Source organism: Anastrepha ludens, chromosome 6 (genome assembly GCF_028408465.1).
Source record: "Anastrepha ludens isolate Willacy chromosome 6, idAnaLude1.1, whole genome shotgun sequence".
NCBI lineage: Eukaryota > Metazoa > Arthropoda > Insecta > Diptera > Tephritidae > Anastrepha > Anastrepha ludens.
The window spans coordinates 110,244,137-110,267,026 of NC_071502.1; the positions used below are offsets into that span (position 1 = coordinate 110,244,137).

The 22,890-nt window shown below is 35.5% G+C and overlaps 1 protein-coding gene across 14 annotated transcripts in view; it reads right to left on the reverse strand.

Moving 5' to 3' along the window:
* Positions 1–946: 946 nt before the first annotated feature.
* Positions 947–22,890, reverse strand: part of LOC128868276 (uncharacterized) — an 82,992-nt gene continuing 61,048 nt past the window's right edge. For 13 of the 14 annotated variants that reach the window (XM_054110167.1, XM_054110164.1, XM_054110162.1 and 10 more), the window contains 6 exons: positions 8,839–9,072; positions 8,403–8,585; positions 7,876–8,160; positions 5,909–6,217; positions 5,480–5,833; positions 947–5,411 (listed from right to left, as the gene is read on the reverse strand). In XM_054110167.1, coding sequence (XP_053966142.1) covers positions 4,731–5,411; positions 5,480–5,833; positions 5,909–6,217; positions 7,876–8,160; positions 8,403–8,585; positions 8,839–9,072 — 2,046 coding nt within the window. In that variant the 3' untranslated portion in view covers positions 947–4,730. The remainder of the gene's footprint in view (positions 5,412–5,479; positions 5,834–5,908; positions 6,218–7,875; positions 8,161–8,402; positions 8,586–8,838; positions 9,073–22,890) is intronic. The other variant, XM_054110171.1, reaches the window with a different exon arrangement.

The following is a 22,890-nucleotide window of genomic DNA, read 5'->3' on the forward strand; positions in this document are numbered from 1 at the left end:
AACGTACAGAACATTGTTGTTGGTACCACCACCTTTAATGAATGCGCCTTGTTCTCAGCTGTGAAAGCATGCCAGCAACATGATGCCAGCAACTTATTTCCAATTGCTTCTGGGGCGATGCTCATATAAATTTGTTTGTTTGCATTTGTACCATTTCCTTTTTGATGTTTCTTCACACTTGACAATCAATGTTGCTAGCAACATTTCACGTAGAATAACATCCATGTTGCTGGCGCTACTTCACGGCTGTTAACTTAGTACTGGCCTTAAGGTCTCGCAAATTAAACAACCGCTGCGCAGCATGTCGCTGGCGGCGGAAACACTACCAGCTAAAAGTTGCAACGAACATTTTCAAATCAATAAAAAACCATTTGTGCATATTTTTATATTTTATATATTTTTTTGTTGTTGTTGTCCGTTTGTTTCATATCTATATTTATTTATTTATTTTTTTTTTTGCTATAATATTTTTACTTGTATATAAATTTATTTATATGGAAATAACACTTACATAATCATTTTGATTTCAAGTTGTTTTTGTTGCCCATTCATCACTAAAATAATAATAATAATTAGAATTTAAATTATAATGATAAATCATTTCATTACTATTAAGCGATTAGCAGTAAACTTTACATATTCAACGGTACATCGGCGCATATATATGCTTGTTTTTCTTTTTTCTTCAAAAATAAGAAGTGAATAGAATTAATTTTAATACATAATATTAAAATACATACATAGAAAATAAAACACATATTTTTTAAATGCTCGCGGCCGCCGTGAACTCTTTAACGCGCTGTATGAATATGTACGCATTCAAATAAAAAATATTTTTTTATAAAAATGGAATGTAAATATACAGACATGTATACATATGTATATAATTCAAAATAAGGCAATTGGCATTTGCATACAAATAAAGAGGCGTATCATTACTTTTGTAAAAAAAGAGGATATAAAAAAAACATTTTAAAGAAATAAACACATAAACATTAACGCCGCTTTCATTTACTTAAAAATATTTTTTTTTTGTTTTTGTAAATTAAGCTAATATATGCCGGCTGCGTGCGTATTACGCTCTTTTTCGCTTCATTTTGTTCTTATGTTCAGTTTTTTTGTTGTTTAATCCTATAAACGCCTATATTTATTTAATTTATTTTTTATTATATTTTTTTTTATTTATTTGATAGTTGTTGCTGTTGGAATTTTTCAAGTCACTGCACTTTATATGATTTAGGCTTTTCTTCTCTCTTTCTTTCCTCGATTTGTTGCTGTGCTTTTTAGTTTTGCTGTTTAGTCTATTTTACGACTATATGTTTTTCTTTAATAATTTTTATATATTTTTTTGTTGTTAAGTTGTATGCAAATGGATTTTGTTTTACATCTGTAGATTATGCTATTAGAATTAAAGTTAATTTATCGCAATGGAATTCACTGATACGGATTTTTTGAAGTTCTGTGTATGGTGTATGTGTGTTTATGGGCTTGAGTGTGTGGTTATGTGAGAGGGAGAGAGAGTGGGTCAGGCGATTGAGTAAGAGAAAGCTATTACTGTTTCTTCTCAATTTCTTTAGTAGTTTGTCTGTGACATTTTGTTATTTTTTTTTTGTTTACAAAAATCGTGCTTTCTTTCTATATAGAAAAAATAGTAGCAGCAATTTTTTATCAATCTTCCAACATCGCACACCTCTGTATTTAATATTTTAAGTAAATTTTCTGTATGTATGTAATTTCTTGTTTTTTTTTGCTTAAGTCAAGTCTATGCACCTTTCGCTACATTTCCACTATATAATGTTAACACTTATTTATTTTATTTTAAATTTAATTTAATATAAATATGTATGTATATATTTAATTGTTATTCTTTTAGTGTATTTAAATAGTACAAAAGTATACATCATTTTGTTTTAAAAGCTTTTCCAACTTTTAGTTTTCTTATTTTTACTTCTAAATATGCTGTTGCTTGTTGTTTTAGTTGTTGTTGCTTGTTATTTACTTAATTTGGATTTAATTTATGAAAATATGTCACAGAGTAATGATATAGTGAGTTATGAATTTTTCGAGTTTCAGGAATTTTCAAATTTTCCTTAAGAAATGCAATGATTTTTTCCGAAATTTTTTGCACACTGCTGTTTTGGGGTATTTGCTGCTGAGTTACGTTCGGATATATGTACGTATTGTGAATGGAATATTTAGAAGTTTTTTGGAATGTGTTTAGCATTATAAATGAAAATGTGTTTGTATTTGTTAAAAAAAACACCAAAAAAGAACAAAAAAAACAAAAACGAAATTAACTTAAAATACAATAATACACAATTAGGTAGGAACGGCCTGGCAACAGGGCAATTTGGTGATTTCAATGTGTTTGAAATTTCAATGAAAAAAAAAAAAGCAAACATCTAAGAGGTCAAAAATATACTTTCAGTATCACTTGCTTTCAGCATCATAACGGTAACCAAACTCAATAATAGTAAATAGTATGTCGCTTTTACAATTAAAAGTGATTTAGGCCAAGCTTGCCGATATATGTAGGTTACTTTTAAGACAAAAACAAAAACCGTGAGCTGCGTAGTCGGAAAAACCCGGATCTACATATATCCGGCCAAGGACTGGCACTTCAACAGCATTCCTCGCACATGAATGGGGAATGTTTATGCTACTACAACAAACAACAAAAACTCAGAGATATGTTTTTGCCCGGCGTTGGCTGAATGCCTATTGGAATAAAATTTTGTGTTCTATGCCCGAAGTAGAAATCGAACCCAGCGCCATGTCAGGCACAAACACACACGGCTACAATGAGTGCCGCAGCAGAATAATAACAGTATACTGCAAAGATAATTTAAATTTACAGTGGGTTTTTTTGGGTTATCACTGTATACAATTTTTATTAGCGCTTTTAAGTCTTTAAAATTGCGTTTGTTCAGTGAATATTTAATTTTTTCCAAATCAATTTGCAATCACATTAGTTCGTTTTTGCCTTTGGCCAGCACTTACCCCAAAACAGCAGTTTTCACACAAATACAGCGATAAAAGTACACAAAACCTCGATAATTTGAACATTAAAATTTCTAGTTCGTGAACTACGAGAAAATAAACATTTAAAAATGGTGTAAAAACCATATTCTACATATTTCTTTGAAAACATAAGAAATAAAACACTTACAAATACGAATTTATATGATATCTACGCTTCTGCTGGGCGTATTTACAGTAAACGTAATTTATAAAAATCAATTTGTAAATAAATCATAAAACCTACGTATTTTTGTAAAACATGAAAAAACTGACAACTACGACACAAAAGTGTTAAACGCAATCAAGCTACGCATGCGCGCATGGGCTTCAATTCTAAGCGCACATTCCGCCGTGCGACGAAAATCTATTTTTTTTATGTTACCCAGGAAAAATTTCATATACTCGTTAATCTGTAAATTTTACATAGCAAAGTTGCATACTCAGTTTTTCAGTTTTAATCAATCTTTTTAATGTAATCAGCCCCTGGAGGGTACTTTTTTAATACTAGAGAGTTTTATATTTCGTCTATGAATAAAAAAAAAGAAAAACATTGCTCATTTTTAGTTACTGCATTTCAAGGTTACTATGTAGAATTTTATTTCGAAAAAAATTTCCTTTGGTTCATATAATTTTCTATGGAAAATTTCTGTAGTACAAAATTAACCCGTTGGGATTGAACATTTCGAAAGAAGTGTTTATGGCCTGCTTTGTTACAAATTCGCAATTCGAGATGACGCTCTGATGGCTATTCACGCACCAATAAAGATAATAAGCGGAGATATGCATGGGTTTATCAGAGTACCGAAAATAATATGAGGAAAATTGTGTTTTGTGTGGGAACGGAAGAACATTTATCACTAAAATCATGTTGACACCATTACGAGCCCTAGGAAAAATAGCTTGTGAGCATGCAAATGTATGCTCTTGCTTTAAAAGGCTTATCCGGAAAGTGGCAAACTGTATAAACTGTTATCAGAAAAAATTATATTTACTACGAAACTCTTATCCGAGCTTGTTTAGCCACTTTTTATGGTTGAAAAAATTAAAATCCATGCGATATACAACTGAGGGAGTCACTTTGTGCTTATCCGATATTATCCGCAATATTCCGACTACGTTATATTTGTAAAAAAACTTTAAAATTTTTAAAATAGAAACAACGGAACATTTGCTATAGCAGTATATAAAGAAAAAGTCAACCACTTAATAACAAAAAAAAAAATACAGCTGTAATCTAATATTGTTTTCTGTCTAGAAATTATGAAAGTTTTAACAATAAATGCATGAAAAAACGGAAACGCATAAAAAGCTTTATTCAAGGATAATCAATTCTTATCCGAAGTTACAACATACCCTATTCTGATCGTAAAAGGTAGAAAAAAAAAATATTTACTACGAAACTCTTATCCGAGCTTGTTAGCAACTTTTTATGGTTGAAAAAATTAAAATGCATGTATGGGGAATATTTATGCTGCTACAACAACAACAAGCAGGAAAATTTAATGGAAGTAATCAATTAAACGTCAAAAAATTACCGGCATCCACTTTGAATTGAAGCCCAAACGAGCGTTTACGTCCCACTAACAATTTATGTACCCACATACTAACATTTAAATCCCATTTCTCACTTCAACACGCAAGAACAATTTATCCAAGTGTATGCATGTATGTACCTGTGCATTACCCTATGAATGATACCCCACTTATGTTTATTCACTATCGATATTCAGGCCAATACGTTTCTCCTCCTCCAGCATGGCGTCTAGTTCGTCTGTTAAATTGGCCAACATGTTGCCAATGTCGTTGAGCACATTCACAGACACCTTTTGGCCAGGCGTCGGAATCGTAGCTGAATTCGCACCAGCAGATGCACCTGACGCATCGACGTCTTCACTGCCAGCTGTTGGAACGCCGCCTTCACATGCTGCTTCCCCAGCACCTTCAGCGCCACTGGGCGTATGCAAATCCGCTGTGGTGGTGATAGTCGTTGAGGAGCCGCCGCCGCCGCTAACGGCATTCGTTGCATCAGTCGGTGGATATTGTAATGTGGGTGAGCGCAAGAGCAGTAAGCCACTGCCGCTACCACCGGTACTGGCACCGGCGCTGCCACCGCTCGTGTTGCTGCCGATGCTGTCGCTGCGTATCAGCGATGCGTCGTGCAGCGAGGCAGATGTTTTAAGCGAGTGGAATGAGTGCGCTATGTTGGCAATGGTGTTGGTCGACGATGAAGAGGACGACGACGAGGAGGAATGCAGATGCGAGCTGGTGCTCGATTGCAAGGGCTGCTGCTGACCACCAATATCTTGGCGATTGAGTAAGCGTTGCTTGATGGTGCCTGTGTTTTCGTTGGCAAATGGTATGGTGTCGATGGAATCGATGCTGGAATTTGACTGTGGTGGCGTAGTAAACAAAAATGTTATGCAACATGAAAAATTTCTTACTTTATAATCTATGTTACCTTATTGTCATGGAATTTTTCGCAGTGTATTTCCGCCGTGGTCTGCTGTATGGTTGCGTAATTCGCGTAGATCGGTTGATTGGCTGCTGCTGCTGCGGCCGCCGCTGCTGCCTGTTGCTGCGCATGCGTCATGTACATGCCGCCATGGTGCATGCCACCAGCCCCGCCATAGTAGAGGCCAGGCGTTACTGCGGCACCGGCATGCAAGGCAATCTGCTGTTGTTGTTGTTGCAATTGTTGCTGCTGTTGCGCGCTATCCGCACTCAACGTACGTGAATTTCGTATACTGCAATGGCGTCGCGGTGGTTCTGGTGCGATTTTCTTATTACTCATTGGACTGCCGGTCAAGTAGGACTAGTGCAGGGAGTGGAGTTGAATGGAAATAGAAAAAGTTAGCATAAGTAAACATGTAATCAATATGTAACTTACTGCGTTCAGACCGGCACCGTCCAAAACACAACCGGATGCGCCGACAGCGGCGCCGGCACTACCGACATGTGCGCCCGCACCTGGCACGCCTCCGCCAACGCCCAAACCAGCTGCATGACATACATATTCTGCTGCAGCAGCTGCATTCATGTAGTGATGCTCCAAAGGCGGCATGCTATTCAACACGGCCCGCTGTAAAATGCCGCGCTGCTGACGGGGCAATGTGCCGCCACCCTCCTCGTACATAAGTTCGCGTGTGGCATCGTTGGTGGGAGTGATATCACCATCGTCGTAAGAGCGGCGCCAAGACTGAAGGAAATGAGAAATAAAGCATAGAAATGTGAAAAACAGAGAGTTATATGTTTTTATACAGTTTTATGAGGATGTAGAGATTTTTTTTTTGTTTTTCAAAAATAAGGCACTATATATTGAGTCCTACAGCAGTTAGAGACTTTCAAACATTTAAGCTTGGAATATGAGACGATTTATCTTTAAATAGTAATACAAAAAGACTTAAAAATACAAAAACATAAATTAAAATCATAAATAAACTATCAGGTATAAGCAAAAACTTATCCGATGGTATTCAGAGGTGAAAATTCAATGTAGGGACAACGTAATCTTATGCTATAACAATTTTTTGCATATAAAACTACTAGTTAAAGGTTATAAGAGCAAGTGCTTGCAATTATTCAGGACATTTTTTAGAGAAATTGGAAATAATCGAATTAAAACGCATAAGCACTTATCCGACGCTATCCGAAAGAAGTTAGTATATCGAAAACTCAAAATAGACGATTTAAAATCATAACTCAGTTATCCGACGAAAGTGTTGAAATTTATGCGCTGTTATCCGGGAAGCAAAATTCCTAAAATATGGCAAAGTAACTACAAATAGAGCAATTTATTGCCACTTGAGAAATAGGAGGTGATAAATTTTTGTGATTATCCATAAGTTTTTTGAAGAAAAAATTACGACGCAATAAGAAAAAAAACCATTATAAGCAAAAAAAAAAATGCATACCGAACACGTCGGTGTAATAAAAATACAAAAAGCCATTAAACTATCATACAATATTATTTAAAACGCGTAACCACTTATCCGACTCTATCCAAAAGAAATTAGTATACCAAAAACTCGAAATGGGAGATTCAAAACCATAACCCAACTATCCGGTGAAATTATAGAGACCTATATACAAGCGTAGAGCAGTTTATTGCTGGATAGAGGTTTTAAGAATAAGTGTTTGGGGGGAAAAATTGGGATGCAATATAGGTAAAAAATCTATACCGTGTTATATTACAATTTTTTTTAGCTTTGTTAATTTAATTATATTAACATGAAAATATGTATTTACTTTGCCTATAGAAAAAGGTTTATTTTATTATCATACAAAATTAATACACGCAAATAAAAGTAAGCTAACCGCAAAAAAGCGCTTATGCGGCATAAAAGAAGCTTATTCAGGCTTATCCCGGACTTTTTTTTTTGTAAAAAAATATTATTGAATACAACTATATGAAGAATGCGAACAAAAAACACGTATCCGAGTTTATCGAATTAATATTTTTTAAAAGAAGCTTACCCAAGATAATCCTGAACATATTGTCTATAAAAAAAAATTATTGATTGCAACTATATGGGGTATGCAACTAAGAAGTACTTATCTGAGTTTATCCGGAGCTATACGAATTAATACAATATTTTTTTCCGGGCTTATTCTGGACCTATTTTCTATAAAAAAATTAATTGCAACTATATGAGGTGTGTGAACTAAAAAATACTTATCCGGGTTTATCCGGAGAGGTGTAAATTAATATTTCTAAGAAATACTTGTTAGTCAACTCAATCTTAAAATAAATTGCTTGAAATACTATTCTAATCCTTCTGCATTTATTTTTAATAACAATCAAACAAAATCGCCTTATTTGTAAAGAGCAAATCTCAATTTGCATCCAATACTCACCATAGCGGCTGGATTGCTAAGCAAGCGTGCACCGCCAGCACCACCTGGACCGCCCACAACAGCGCCGCCCATTAATGCGGCCTGATGATGTTGCATGGCCTGCTGATGTTGTTGCTGTTGGTGTTGCAAGGCTTGTTGATGATGTTGCTGTTGCATTGCAGGCGTTGGATGCGCAAAGTGGCCATAATCAGTGGCTGTATAATGGCTAAAGGTCAAATGGCTGCGTGTGCTATTGTCGTGAATATCCTCGAGTGATTCTAAGCTTTTGCCGCGTGGCTGGCGCACCTAAATGAAAAAGCGCGCGTGGGTGTGAAGAAGAGAGAAAAATATGTTGGCGTTTAAACGAACAAAGAGTGGGTTGGTTCGCAAAAAAAAAAATATGCACAAAAATAAATGGTTTTATAAAGAAATTATTGAAAAATTATTTAAAGAGCAAAAAATGCAGCTGCGCCATTTAGCAGCCGCCTACACTTGTTCGGTGTTCTTTTGAAAATGCCAGCTGGCCGTCTCGCTGTGCGCTCGCTCACCTTAATGGGCACCACATCGTTGCCATTGCAGCACTCGTGATGGTTGCCGGTGCAAAAGTAGACGGCATCAACGCCGGGCGAAGCATAAATTTTAGAATCGTCCCACGAAACGCGCGTGGTTGGCAAATATGTTGGTGTAGTGGGTAGTGGCACGGCAGTGGGCCAAACCTTATTGCGATAATCCTTCGGTTGGATAGTTTCGATATGAATTAATCAGGTGCGAGAGTATGCATGGCAGCAACAGAAATCCCAAATTGAATTAAATTAAAATAACCGAAAAAGAGAAGCAAATTAGGAAGAACTAAATTATAATGAATTAAAGAGTAAAATAAATGTTCACTAAATTTTAAAAAACAAGTTCTCAGATAATGTAATGTCATAAAAATAAACTAAATTGCCATGGTTTTACTTTTTTCTTTTTCTTATATTCACTCACCTGTTGTTGGTAAGCATTGGTGCCGCCTGGATTCCACTTTCCACTTATGATATCTTTTACACGCTTAATGGCCAATAGAATCTTCTTCTGATGTCCCAGCTTAACAATACCAATGTCCTCCAAGTCTTCCCAAGTGACTTGAGTGACATCGCGTACAGTTTTATAGTTTTGATCGAGCAACGGTTGGATGTATTCTTCGAGGCGTAACAGCTGTAGCCATTCTTCAATGGAACCCTAAAAAAAAGAAGGTGATGTATAAGAAAATTGTTTCAAAGAAGGCACTAAAACAACATCTCGCTTTATAAAAACTACACAAACTTGCGCTATTACTTATTCAGCAATAATATTTTTCTAAAAATAAAATATAAGGAAGCTCAAAAAAATATCTTTCGTTTTGAAAGCAGTTTTTCACAGTTATGCAAAAAACAAAACAACATTGCTAATGAAAGACGTGACAAAAACTTTTTAAAATAGTTAAATATCGTTCAGAGAACTTTTATCCGCGCTTATCCTGTAAGATGACAAGAAAATCGCTGTTAAAAAAAATTTTAAGAAATTTCTAAAATTAAATTTCGTTTAAAAAAAGGTTATCCGTATTTATCCGAGGCAACTTTGTGCACTTCAAATGGAAGAAATTGACTAATAACAGCCCTAAGCAAATGTATGATCTTATCTCAAATGATTTGGCATAGAAACAGAGGATTCGTACATCATAAACATTTTACCCAACGAAAGAGTGGATAAAGTATGTCGAATTATCCGACAAAAATAATCCAGAACTTAGCCCGATAAACACAAAATTTGAATTAGTACCAACCCGCGCCTATCCCTGATCATCAAACAATCTTTTGTTCCCAATTATAAAACTATACGAGAACAAAAGTATGTAGGTTAGTGACTAAACATTTTTCCGAAGAAATTTGTTTCTTTTGTTAATAAAAGAAAGTGGTGTTATAGCTTTCAAAAAATGTATTTTGAATAAAAGAAAAAATAAATGGTTTATCGACTAGACTAAAAGTGTGAATATGATATACTACTTGAAACTATGTTTATAAAAAATAGAAAGTAAATGTTGGTATTCACTCGAAGAAAAATTAGTTCAAAAAAAGTTATGATTCAGAAACTTTGCAAGTTAAAAATTGAAAGTAGACGAATTGCTGCTGCCAATATATTATCCGGGCTTATCCGAAAGTATGTATGCATATAGAAATTGGAAATACGCAAGCAGGGAGCAAGTCGGAAGGTTTAAGAAAATGAAGAATAATTATGCTAGAAAAAAATGATCAGTCGATACAAAAATAAAGTAAATATCACTCAACCACATTATCCTCAGGACCTCTGTTTATTAAAAATAGGCAATACACGGATTACTGCTCAAACATATTATCCGTGATTTTCCGAAAGTATTTATGCATAAATAAATTAGAAACACGCAAGCAGAGAGAAGGTCGGAAGGTTTAAGAAAACGTTTTTTTCGAAAATTCTTCCTTGAACCATAGAACTTGTGTTATTTGTTTGCACACTAAATAGCACAGTGGTGACCTAAGATTGGTTGTCCATCAAGAAATATTTCTCCACTGCTACAAAGAACACTATCCTCCCGGGGATAGAGCTTCAGAGTTTACTTAGATTCGCAAAAGACGCAGACGTATTACAAGATGTCTACTACAAAGAAACGTAAAGGGGCTAAACCCCATCTGGTAGCACAAAGGACCAATAGGCATATGTGATGGCTTTCAGCCAGCAAGGTCAACATAACCTAACTTAACCTACAAAGAATTGTGTCCCATATTAAAAATAAACGAATTCAAAGTATGAAAAAATTAACCGAACTTAACCACAGACTTTTACGCACAGATAAATTAGGATTATGAAAGGAAGGCGCATTTGCTAGAGGATAAGTATCGGCGCGTCCGCAATTTCTTACATAAATGTCTAGTTTTGTACATTTAATTGCATAGTTTGCAATAATATGTAAGTTAATTAAGTTAAATACCTTGGTTTCTAATGAATAATACTTATCCAAGATTATGTGTTAGATGTGTTAATTATAAATACGAGATAAATGATTTTAAATTATGCACAAATTATCCGAGCTTATCCGAAGACATTTATTCAAATATAAAGTAGTTAAACAAGAGTAAAAATTATCCCAGCTTATCGGAAAACATTTATTCAAATATAAAGTAGTTAAACAAGTGTGAAAAAATTATCTGCTCTTATCCGGAGACATTTATTTAAATATAAAATAGTTATTCAAATATAAAGTAGTTATCCGAGCTTATCCGGAGCGATTTATTCAAATGCAAAGTAGTTAAACAAGAGTGTGACTTCGCTGCATATTTTATGAGTCACCGTGTTTGCGCATTTATTTGCATACTTCAGGTGAAAACAGCCATTAGACAAACATTCCAGCACTGTCATGATAATTATGGTTTTTCATGGAATTAATAAAAAACTCATATATTTTTAATCAACGTCAATATTACTGATTTGCATAAATTGATTACAGAAGATGGACGACATTTTTATTGTAATTTTTTTACCTCTTTTGTTTTGTATTTCGTTGTTTATTTTGATTCACTTTGAAGCGTATTATTTATTCAACTCAAATCAATTTCCATATATTCATTGAATATTTCATTTCTCTAAAGCAACACAGCAAACGCATTTAAAATGAATATTGTCTTATTTGATTAATGAGCGCCGAGCAACGATGTGTGTGAATGTGTTTGTGTTATTGGTATTTTCCTTTGTTTGTTTTTTAGACTCATAACAAAATCGTTTTTTTTTTCTTTTGCAAATAGTAGAAGGCAAATAATAAGGCGACAAGCAATAAAAGGAATTTATCGCAGATAAAGAATGACAGCTAACTAAAGCAAATTAAAAATATATGAAAAAATTTGATAGGAGAAATCGCATGCGAGCTTAAAAACATTGGAAACCCGTCTAGTTGGGCTCAAGAGCTGCGGTATGAGGCAAAGGAAGGCAGACAAGTGGAGACAAGTTGGGGTAAAGCGAGATAGGCGCGGTGTGGCGCGGTAAGGTAAGATGCTACTTATGGCAAATCATCGACCTTGAGGGGTGACGCCAAAATGAATTAATACAGCAAATGTGGATGCGGCGAGTAGTGGCGATAAGCAGCAAAGCAAAATAAAGATAAATGAGTGGCAGATAAAGTTAAAAACTTAAAAACAAAAATAATACAAATAAAAAGAAAAAAGTGGCAACAAACAGCAAATAATTAACAACAGTTGGGAATTAGAAACAGCACAAAAACCGGTTTTCAGCTAACTTCTACAGCGCAGAGGTAAAAAAAACATCAGAAAAACAGATCGTCTGTAATTTTGTTATTTGCGCGTTCGCTCCAACGAGTGGCTGGGCTGGCCAGCTAGCTTGTCACGCCATTAGCTACCTGCAAGCGCCCGCCAAAAGCGCTGCCAACCAAACGAACCGACACATGCACGAGAGGTCTGACTTTTTAAGCTTCAAATGGTTTCTTAAACGTGCGGCTTTGCTATCTTTTATTTTGCATGTTTTTCTCTGTTTCTAAAAAATGCTATCTGCCCGCTAGCGGTCATTCCTCGACTACTCTTGGTTTGATCTTTTTTGTTTTTTGTATTAAGCTTTTTGTTGTTTTGTTTTTTCTTGTTAAATGTGAAATAAGTGGCAATAACACAACAGCTACATTTTCGACAACAAAATAACCATGGAAAACAGCAAATCGTAAAAGCGCAGAAAAAAGCCAATAGGAAAAACCCAAAATCGGAAATTGTTGGCACTTCGACGCTTGTCGATTGTCGGTGGTTAATCTCCATGGAAAAGAGCGAATGGCTGTCGAACGTGACTTTTGAGCGCATGGTTAACGTGTAAAATTTGCTAATTTGCGTTGAATTTGAAATGCTTCAATTATTTAGTTTGCAAAATAATCGCTTTGGCATTTATAAAGTTAGCTGAAGCGTTGAAAAAATCGACAACAGCAGTGAAAATTGCCAAGCGCGAGGCAAATACTGGACTTGCCATATGGCATGAAATATCAATAGTACACATATGGTTTTTTTTCGACACATGCAATACACTCAGAATTGTATTGTGTATGCAAGTGAACAGTTATGCGCCTTTTTTTTAATCCTACGTCATTAATATCGAAAAACACAGCCATAATTAGCATTCGAAGCGATTAGAGTTATTTTTAATTGGCTGCTTAATTCTAACGATCTCTGTTTTATATTTTATACAGATTTCTTAAATTTAAACCTAAATTTGAATGTTGAATATGTTTCAGAGCAACAGAAATGTGAAATAAGCAAAATAAACGTAAAAAATAATTATTCGAACATATCTGAAAAATTATCAGGAGGAAGATTCCTAGCTTTAACACTCAAAATAGCTAAAATAAGGCTACAAAGACGTTATGCGAGTTTAGTTATATATTAAATAATTATCCGAACTTATCCGAAAAATTATCCGGAGGAAGGTTCCTGCCTTAAACACTCAAAATAGATAAAATAAGTTACAAAGGCAATATACGGGCTTATCCAAGAAGATTTATATTAAAAACAAAAAAAAAAAAGAAGTTAAATCCACATCTTAACCTACAATTTCCACAACGTTTGCCTTTAAGGAAAGAAAAATATAATTTGAGATTAAGCAACGCTAAAACAAATTAAACGAAATAAACACAGAAAACTAATTATCCGGAGGAAAGTTCGTATATTTAACATTCCATTTTAAACCACATTAAACCAAATAAGGCTTCAAAGGCATTATACGAGTTTATCCATGTACAGACACATCGAAAAGGCTTAACCGACGCCAGAGTAGTTTCTTCAAAATTAAAATTGGCAAAAAATATGTTGATTTTAGGCAAAATAAATTTATCTGCTAGAAATGTGAAAATTTACTTTCTAATACAATAATTTTTTTAAAAATAATTATTGTCCAATATTAAAGTATTAAAAACAAAAAATAAATTTAACTTCAAAAAAAGTTGTAGTTCATTCGGAGGCTAGTTTTCAAACGTGCATGAATAAAATTAAAATGTGAGCTAAGGCAAGGCCTTCAGCATCGAAAGCTGTCTTACATAAACAGCTGCCGTAAGCAAATTGGTAGGTCACAATGAAAGGTATACCGCATTTCGCGCAATAAAAACACAATAAAAGTAATAACCCAATAAAAATATTCATAAAGAATAAAAACATTTTTATTTAATAAATTTTCGCTGTTATCTCTGCTGCTCGAAATGCTTAAACTATATTTAAACTTACAGAAACGGAAAGTAAATAGTAAAATAAACTTGTAGCTGCTGTCGCAAAGCAGTTTTCCGAAATTATCCGTAGAAAGTTTTTATATTAAAAATTTAAAATAAGTAAATTGAAGTCATACGAAAGTTTTTCGCGTTTATGCGGAGAGGTATGCAAGTATGTGAAACAAAGAAAATGCAAGTAAACTGAAGAGCTTAGAAATTCATATGCGATATTATCCGCATAAGGTTTTCGTATAATAAAAAATCAAAATTTATATAATTAAATCATGAAGGAATTACCATTTTATAGCCCGTAGTAACTATAAATAAAAATGATGTTTAAATGCTGTCACAAAATAGTTATCCGATATTATCCGTACAAAGTTTCTTGTTTATTAATGTATAAAATGTGCACCTAAGGTCATACGAATACCACTTGGACTAGATGCTGACACAAAACAATTAACCGATATTATCCGTAAAAAGTTGTTGTACAATGAAAGCTAAAAATCTATGCATCAAAGTTTTTATAGCCCTTAGTTGCTATAAATAAATATGGGTGCTACCCCAATTAAGTTATCCGCTGTTATCCGTTCAAAGTTTTTTGTCTATTAATACACAAAATACGCACATAAATGCCATATGAAGAAGATTGTGTCACGAAAAACTTATCCGATATTATCCGTAAAAAGTTTTTGTACAATGAATGCTAAAAATCAATGCAACAAAGTCTTAGAGGAGCTATACGTGGATACGCGTGATAGATAGTAGAAAGAAATTTTGTGAGAAATTAGGTCGACGCCCTTTGACTGTTCGAAATTTGAAAACAAACATTACATAAAAAAGAAATGGGGTAAATAATCCAATAATATTCTAAGTTAAAGACCTTAGTAATCATAGTTTTAAGTTTGAACACTTTTTTCAATAAGACACACAATTAATTTAAAAAAAAAAAAAATGTATTAACGATGCTAGTTTTATGTTTGTGCTCGCGTTTTATGTTCCAATTTCCAAAACACGATTAAAGTTCCTTCATACTAAAGTTTCTACATACAGTGGCTCACAGAAGTATTTTGCATAATAGCGCGTATGTACAAATTTAAGATTTTGTATGTACTAAGTATCCGAAAATAAAAATGTTAATACTTACACGCATTATTGAGCACTGTCTTAGCAATTGGGCTACACATCATGCACAAAAATTGTACCGTTAGGTGCATATAACAAAAAACGTGCGTAGCAATAAAAATGTGTGCTCACAAAAGTATTTTGCTTATTGTTTATAGATACCGTTACTGGACGCAGTTCAGTTACTTTTTCTGTTTTCGCTGAAGTTGTGGCTACAAGTGCGTATTATAATCAATTTTATTTGTAATTGAGTTCATTTCGTTTGTAATTGTGGTACTGTGCATATCGGAAATGCCAAAGGGTAAAGAACTAACTACAGCTGAAAAAAAAATTATTTTACATCTCCATAATGAAGGAAAATCTACGAAATATATTTGCAATATGTTTAGTCGATGCCGCCAAACGATAGAAAATGTAATAAAACGGTGTAAAGAACGCGGTAATTTAGAAAATTTGGTCGACCAAAGTTGCTAACTGAAAGAGAAGAACGCCAAATATTGAAAGAAAATCGCAAAAACCCACATTTATCAGCCCCAAAAATCAATGACAAAATAAAAGCAACCTTTCAGATTGAAGTATCCGATGAGACAGTGCGCAGAGCCCTCAGAAGCAACAATATTCACGGTCGTGCAGCAAGGAAAAAACCACTGATTTCACAAGTCAATAAAGCAAAGCGGCTTTTATTCGCCAACACCTATAAAACCAAAAGTTTTGAGTTTTGGAAAACCGTCATATTTAGTGATGAAAGCAAATACAACATTTTTGGTCCGGACGGACGTCGTATGGTATGGCGGAAGCCAAATGAAGAGCTGCGATTAAAAAATGTTAAATCCACTGTTAAGCACGGTGGAGGTTCCGTCATGGTGTGGGGTTGTATGTCGGCCCAAGGAGTCGGAAAGCTGGTGTTTATAGATGGAACGATGGATAAACATCTTTATTTGTCTATTCTCAAAGACAACTTACATTCCAGTGCAGAAAAAATGGGAATGTCGTCTAACCACTTTTTGTTTCAACACGACAACGACCCCAAGCATACAGCTCATGATGCCAAAATGTAGATACTTTTTAATACAAAACATTTGCCAACACCTCCCCAAAGTCCCGATATCAACCCCATAGAAAATCTGTGGGCCTATCTCGAAGAAAGAGTGCGAGAACACAAAATTTCGTCAAAAAGTGACCTTAAAGATGTTTTACTCCAAGAATGGGAAAAAATACCTCTTGACTTTTGTCCCAAGTTAATAGAATCTATGCCAAGGCGCTTGGAAGCAGTTTCCAAAAATAATGGTTATCATACGAAATATTGAATTAATAGAAATTAGTATATTTGTACACCACCTAGTCAAAAGCAAAATACTTTTGTGAGCAATGAATTCTATTTTATTTTACTTTTTTTACGTTTACATTGGAACATATTTTTCTTTTAAAGTTTTAATACATTGTTTATGTAGATATAAAGTTTATGTTTAAGAATTTATGAAATAATTAACAAATGAATTTAAAAAATATACAGGAATTGAAGCGTGAACTTATTTGTCTTCTCATGCAAAATACTTTTGTGAGTCACTGTATGTACTAAGAATGCACAGTAGAGCAAAGCATGTATGTATGTATGACAGCATATGTATGAATGCATAACAGAAAATCTCTGCTGCAGTAAGACAAGCTGACCACATAAAGGTTTCACAGTAAACGCTTCGTTCCTAATCATAGTCCATAAAGTTTTCTCTAGAAGCTTAACAGATTTCTATAGAAATGTGTGTGTGTTTATGGATTTGTTTTTAAATATTATTTTTATTTTTTCCGTTTTGTATTTTTGATTGCTTATTTTCAGATTATGGTTGACGTTTTCAGTTCACCACATTACGCGTTTACAATTTCAGCATCCAAGTACTCGTACCTACTACGCAGTACAGCGTGGAAATAACGAAAGGCAAAAGGAAAAATACAACAGAGGAGTCCAAAGAAAAACAAATAAAAAAAAAACAGAGCCAGCTTACTTGTCAGTGTGATACCGTCAATTGGAGTCGAATTTCGGCGCTGCTGCATTACATGCAATCCGTAGGTATGTATGTGTGTGTGTGCACGTTTACATAGAAGAGGTACTTGTGTTTACATGCCTACGGTGGCCTCATACGCCTTACATCAGCAATTCGACAGCCACATATCGAACGTCCAACCAAGCTAATATCGAGTACACGCACTCGTATCAATTTATTAAAATGCGTGTTATATGTAATAAAGTAGTTCATGGACATATTTAGTTCAAAATATGCTCTACTTTATCTAAGTAAGTAACTGGGTGTATAATAGCGAACGCGAAAATGCGTAGCGCATTTTGCTTTATTTTTTTCTTTATCCTCTGCTGCCTACTCGCTTGCATATAATCGACATTTATTAACTTCCAACAAATGTGCGCATTTTTCCAAATCAATTACATAGATTTGCCCCTATCAGTAGCACACACACACACACATACTCGCACAATACCGCGTCGTGCCTAGACGGTTTGTTACACATATCGTACTTGTAAATGCCTTATGATTATGCTTTCCAATTATAGTTAATTGAGTATCCATGCGTTATTGTACATATATTGACATTCCGCCATATTTGCGCCAAAGTCACCAAAAGTCTCCACAACCACTGTGCACATTTTATTTTGTTGCGCTTTACCTAATCAATTAGCACCTAAGCAGCTGTATTGTGACAAAGTGAAAAAAAGTTAGTACGAGGGTTGCCTCTTATATATTTTGCGCTCAATAATGAAAGCAGAGTAAATGAGATAATAAAGATTGGCTTTATTGTTTTTCAAAATATTCTCCTTGGAAGTCAATTTATCAAGGGTTTTTTAAGAATATGAGAATTTACATTCTATCAAAAAAGTACCGGGAATTGTTCAAAAAAACGCAAAATAATTGTTTAATCATCAAGATTTGTTTTTTTATTTTCTCTATTCGAAACGATGCCAACAAGTAGTCCAGTCATCAAAGCACCTTTCACACGCGTTTGAAGAGGTCTTCTTCAGCGAAGAAGAGGTCTTCTTAATGGCCTCTATCGACTCAAAGCGGCGTTCGCGGGGTGGCAATTTAAGTTTTGGGACAAGGGAAAGAGTCACAGGGGGTTAAATCCGGTGAATACGGTGGTTATTCGATGATATTTGTCGACTTTTTGGTCAAAGTGTTCTCAATATGAGCATTGTGAGACGTTGCGTTATCATAGTGCAAGATCCAAGAGTTTTCTTTCCACAAATTAGGACGTTTCCTACGCACATTCTCTCTCAAACGTCGCATAACTTCCAAATAATGTTCTTTATTCTTTATTTACCGTAGAACCATTTGGAATAAATTTCGAGTGCACAACGCCATGAAGAAAACGAGTGCACCAAGATCACGATTAACCTGACTTTCACTGTGACCAACTTTGACGTGGTTTTTGGGTTTCGGCTCATGTGGATAGCGCCATTCAGCCGCCTGTTAATTACTTTGCATGTCAAACTCATATACCCACGTCTCACCACCTGTTATGATGCGCTGATTAAACGTTGGGTCCGAAATCACTTGCTCAAGCATGTCTTCAGCCACCTTCATCCGATGAATTTTTTGAAAAACAATTCAACTCTCTTGGAACGAGTCGAGTAGCCACGCGTCTCATGCCTAATTGATGGTGTACAATGTTGCAAATTGATTCGTGAGACACGCTAAGATCACGAGCTACCTCCCTAAAACTTAAATGATGGTTTGCCGGCATCATTTTCGGGGAAAATCTTCCACGAATTATCTGCAAAAGCTTTATACCACTCGTAGACCCGTGTTTTTGATAAAACACACTTGCCATAGGCTTTCTGAAACATTTTCTACGATTCGGTACACGAAATCACAATATTTTTTGCGAGAATGTAAATGGTAATACAAAACAGAAATATTGTTGTATTGATTTTTTTTATTACAATCTGATAGATAATTTCATAGCGTTTATATGAGCTACATGGTCCGTTCGATCAGTTAAATTTTTTACTACTTTTTGTAAGAAATCTGACCGTATAGTGTCAATAGTGGCTTGAATATTGTAATAAATCGATTGTTAGGCACGCTGTATGGCAATTTGCGCCGTCTTTTTGTGAGCAAATGTCGATAGCGCTCGCCATTCACTGTTGCGGCAGTTCCTTACTTATTTAGAAAGAAATAAGGACCCATGATGCGACCAGCGTGTAAACCGCATGTAAAATGGACGAGATGCTCTGCGAACTTCGCGAATAGATTTATTATTTTCAAAGTAAAGGCACTCCGGCCCTAAAAGTGTTCGATGCGGTACCAGCTGGTGGTAGCAGAGGAAGAGGAAGGCTTCCTCTGCGTTGGAAAGATCAGGTGGAGAAGGACTTGACTTCCCTTGGTGTGTCCAACTGGCGCCGGTTAGCACGAGAAAGAAACGACTGGCGCGCTTTGTTAAACTCTGCCAAAATCGCGTAAGCGGTAATTGCGCCAATTAAGTAAAAGAAAGGCGTTAAACGATTCATGATGACTTGCCAAACCTAATATATATATATATAGTTGGCGCGTACACCCTTTATGGGTATTTGGTCGAGCTCCTCCTCCTATTTGTAGCGTGCGTCTTGAAGTTGTTCCAAAAATGGAGGGATCTACACTTTTAAGCCGACTCCGAACGGCAAATATTTTGTATGAGGAGTTTTTTCATGGCAGAAATACACTCGGAGGTTTGCTATTGCCTGCCAAACTTTACTGAATAGAAGTTTCAACACAGTTTGTCATTGAATTTGTTTGAATCAATTTTCAAAGCACTTTTGCCATTCAGAAGTGGATACCTCCAAAACGAGCTGTTCAAGTCCAAAGGCTTCAATAGTTCTTCAGGTGGTGAAAAACGTTGACCTCCTTTTTATTTTTGATGCTCAGGAACAAAAAGACATCATTAGATGCCAAATCTAGACTATAAGGCAAATGACCCATTAGTTCGATCTTTTGAGCACACAAAAATGCTCTTGGTGAAGGATAATTCGTCTTAAGCGGGTAGTTTTTTTGAATTATCAGAAAACTCTGGTTGCAACATGACCAGATTTTCCCAAATCAAAAAAAAAAAGCAGGTGACCATTTGCTTTGAGGTGATTCTTCCGCGAATATCTTTAGTTGGATTGAGCTCGCCTTGGCACACCCACACTGTCGATTGCAGTTTTGTTTCTGGTGCATATGCATGGATCCAAGATTCGTTATCTGTTACGATACCATTGACGTGCTCTGAACTACCGCGGCTGCATTTCTTCAACATTTCTTTACAGCAATCGACACGAGTTCTTTTTTGGAATCCCGAATTCTGCGGTATCCAAATAGAACAAATCTTCTTGACGATCAAATGCTTATGAAAATTGGAATGTATAATGGTGCCACTAATGCCTCTATCACGCAATATGTCACAAGACACACAGTCATACAGCAAGGATCGGCGGTCACGTTCGTTCCCCCGACAATCGGTTCTACGTTACCGGAACGACTCGAATTTATTATACATTATATAATTATTTCCGGCCAAGGACTGTCACTTCAGCAGCACGACTCATACACATACGGGGTGTACGAGTGTTTTGTTGCTACAACAACAGCAACAATTGCCACGCAGGAGCTCCATCTGACAGCGTTTCCCAGTGGCTAAGTTTGTTGCTTCAACGCCAAAAGTCGAAGTAAGTTAATTAGAGCACTCCTGTGTAGATAATCCAATAAATCGTAATAAATCATTGCACGAAAATTTTCACGTGTTATTTCCATCTCTTGCATGAAATGAATTTTCCAACTCACTGTAAAAAGAAGAAATAAAGCTTGTAAGTGGAAATGTAATAGGTATATAAGCTTTTGCTAGAAAATATCAAATTTATCGATACAAATATTGAATTACAGCTCATCATTCGGTAGTGTTACAAAAGCGCAAAATACAAAAGGCAGCCCTCGTACTTAAGTGGCGTACGTGCACTGATACTCGGCAATTGTACTTAGTTTTTGCTTTGTGCTTGCTTTTAGTAGTTGAGCAGCATTTTTTAGTACTTAGTATGCATAAATATTTTATGGCAAACATTGTTAACTGCTGTTAATTGCTGAGTTGAGCCTTATTGAGAAGCTCAGGAAGTTGAGACTCAGTTTTGTATGTGTGGTAGTAAATAGTTTCTAAACTAAACAATGGCTATAAAAGCATTCTCAAAAGAATAGGAAATTCCATCTCGTGACTGACATACAGGGAATGCATGCAAAAATTTAGTAATTTCTCTAGCAGCACAGATCTCGGTTTCTAAGAACGCCTTTCGGGCTGAAAGTAATACCTCTAAGAAGAAACATATGTAGATATTCATATTTGGCGAAAGCTAGGCTTCTATAAGAGCTGTGGGCTCTTTCACTTTCAACATTAAACCGAGCTGTTAACGATTTTTCAACACAGAACAGACTCCATCTCAGTTTTCTTCTAGGTTTTAGTGCCATAGAGGAAAAAAACAAAGACCGATGAACTTGCAGATACGACAGAGCAGATTCTGTCTGGAAAAGTACGCATTAACTATTTTATAATTAAATGCCAAACCCTCACTTAGAGAATTACCAGCAGGCAAGATGAAAGCAAAACAAATTTGGTGGGATTTCGAGGCAAGCATTACCAAAATGTGAACTGAAACGATCATTCAATGTGTACTCCCTGAGTAATCGAAGATATAAAGGGGTTTCTAATAATAGGTGTTATTTTAAATAGCCCGCTATTTCGGTAGATGTCACTTTTGAAGCTGTCATTTTTTGATATCTGACAAGTAGAAATTACGCCATTAATAAAAATGGAACGATACACGCTTAAACAACGCATTAAAATGGTGAAAATTTGGCTCGTACATTTTTGAGTCATCGTGACGCACCTTGTCGGACCGCAATACAGAAATTGGTGAAAACATTCGAGCTGTTGGGACAAGTAAGTGATGTGAAGAATAAAACCGTGCACGTCGCTCAAGAACAGCCAAAAATATTGCTGTTGTAGCCGAAAATGTTGAAGAAAACCCAGGTTTGTCCATTCCTCGCCATTACACCGTATTTTGCATAAAGATTTTGGTCTTAAGGCTTATAAAGTCCAGTTAACACAAGAACTCCAGCCGGCCGATCATCAACAACGTCGTGTCTTTGCTGATTGGGTCGTTGAAATGCATGAAAATGATGCGGAATTCCATCGAAAAATCATCTTGCGTGATGAGGCCCATTTCCACCTCAGTGGCTTCGTCAACAAGCAAAATTGTCGGATCTGGGGCTCAGAAAATCCAAGAGTTATGGAGTTGAAAAGCCTCTCTATCCTCAACGTGTGACTGTTTGGTGCGGTTTATGGTCCGGCGGAGTCATTGGACCTTACTTTTTCGAAAATGAAGCTGCACCAACAATTACGGTGAATGGATTGCGCTATCGAGAGATGATTAACGATTTTTTATGACCGGAATTGGATGGTATTGATCTGGACAACGTTTATTTTCAACAAGACAGCGCTACGTGCCACACAAGCAAATATCAAAATAGCACCTCTTACTGGAAAGCCCTTTATATACTGATAACGGGTGTTGACTGAACGTGTCGCCGATACTTTAGAAGGCAATAATGCAAGAATACAATGCAACAAATAATTTATCATCTTCCCTCTTACAGAGCTGCGAAAATAGT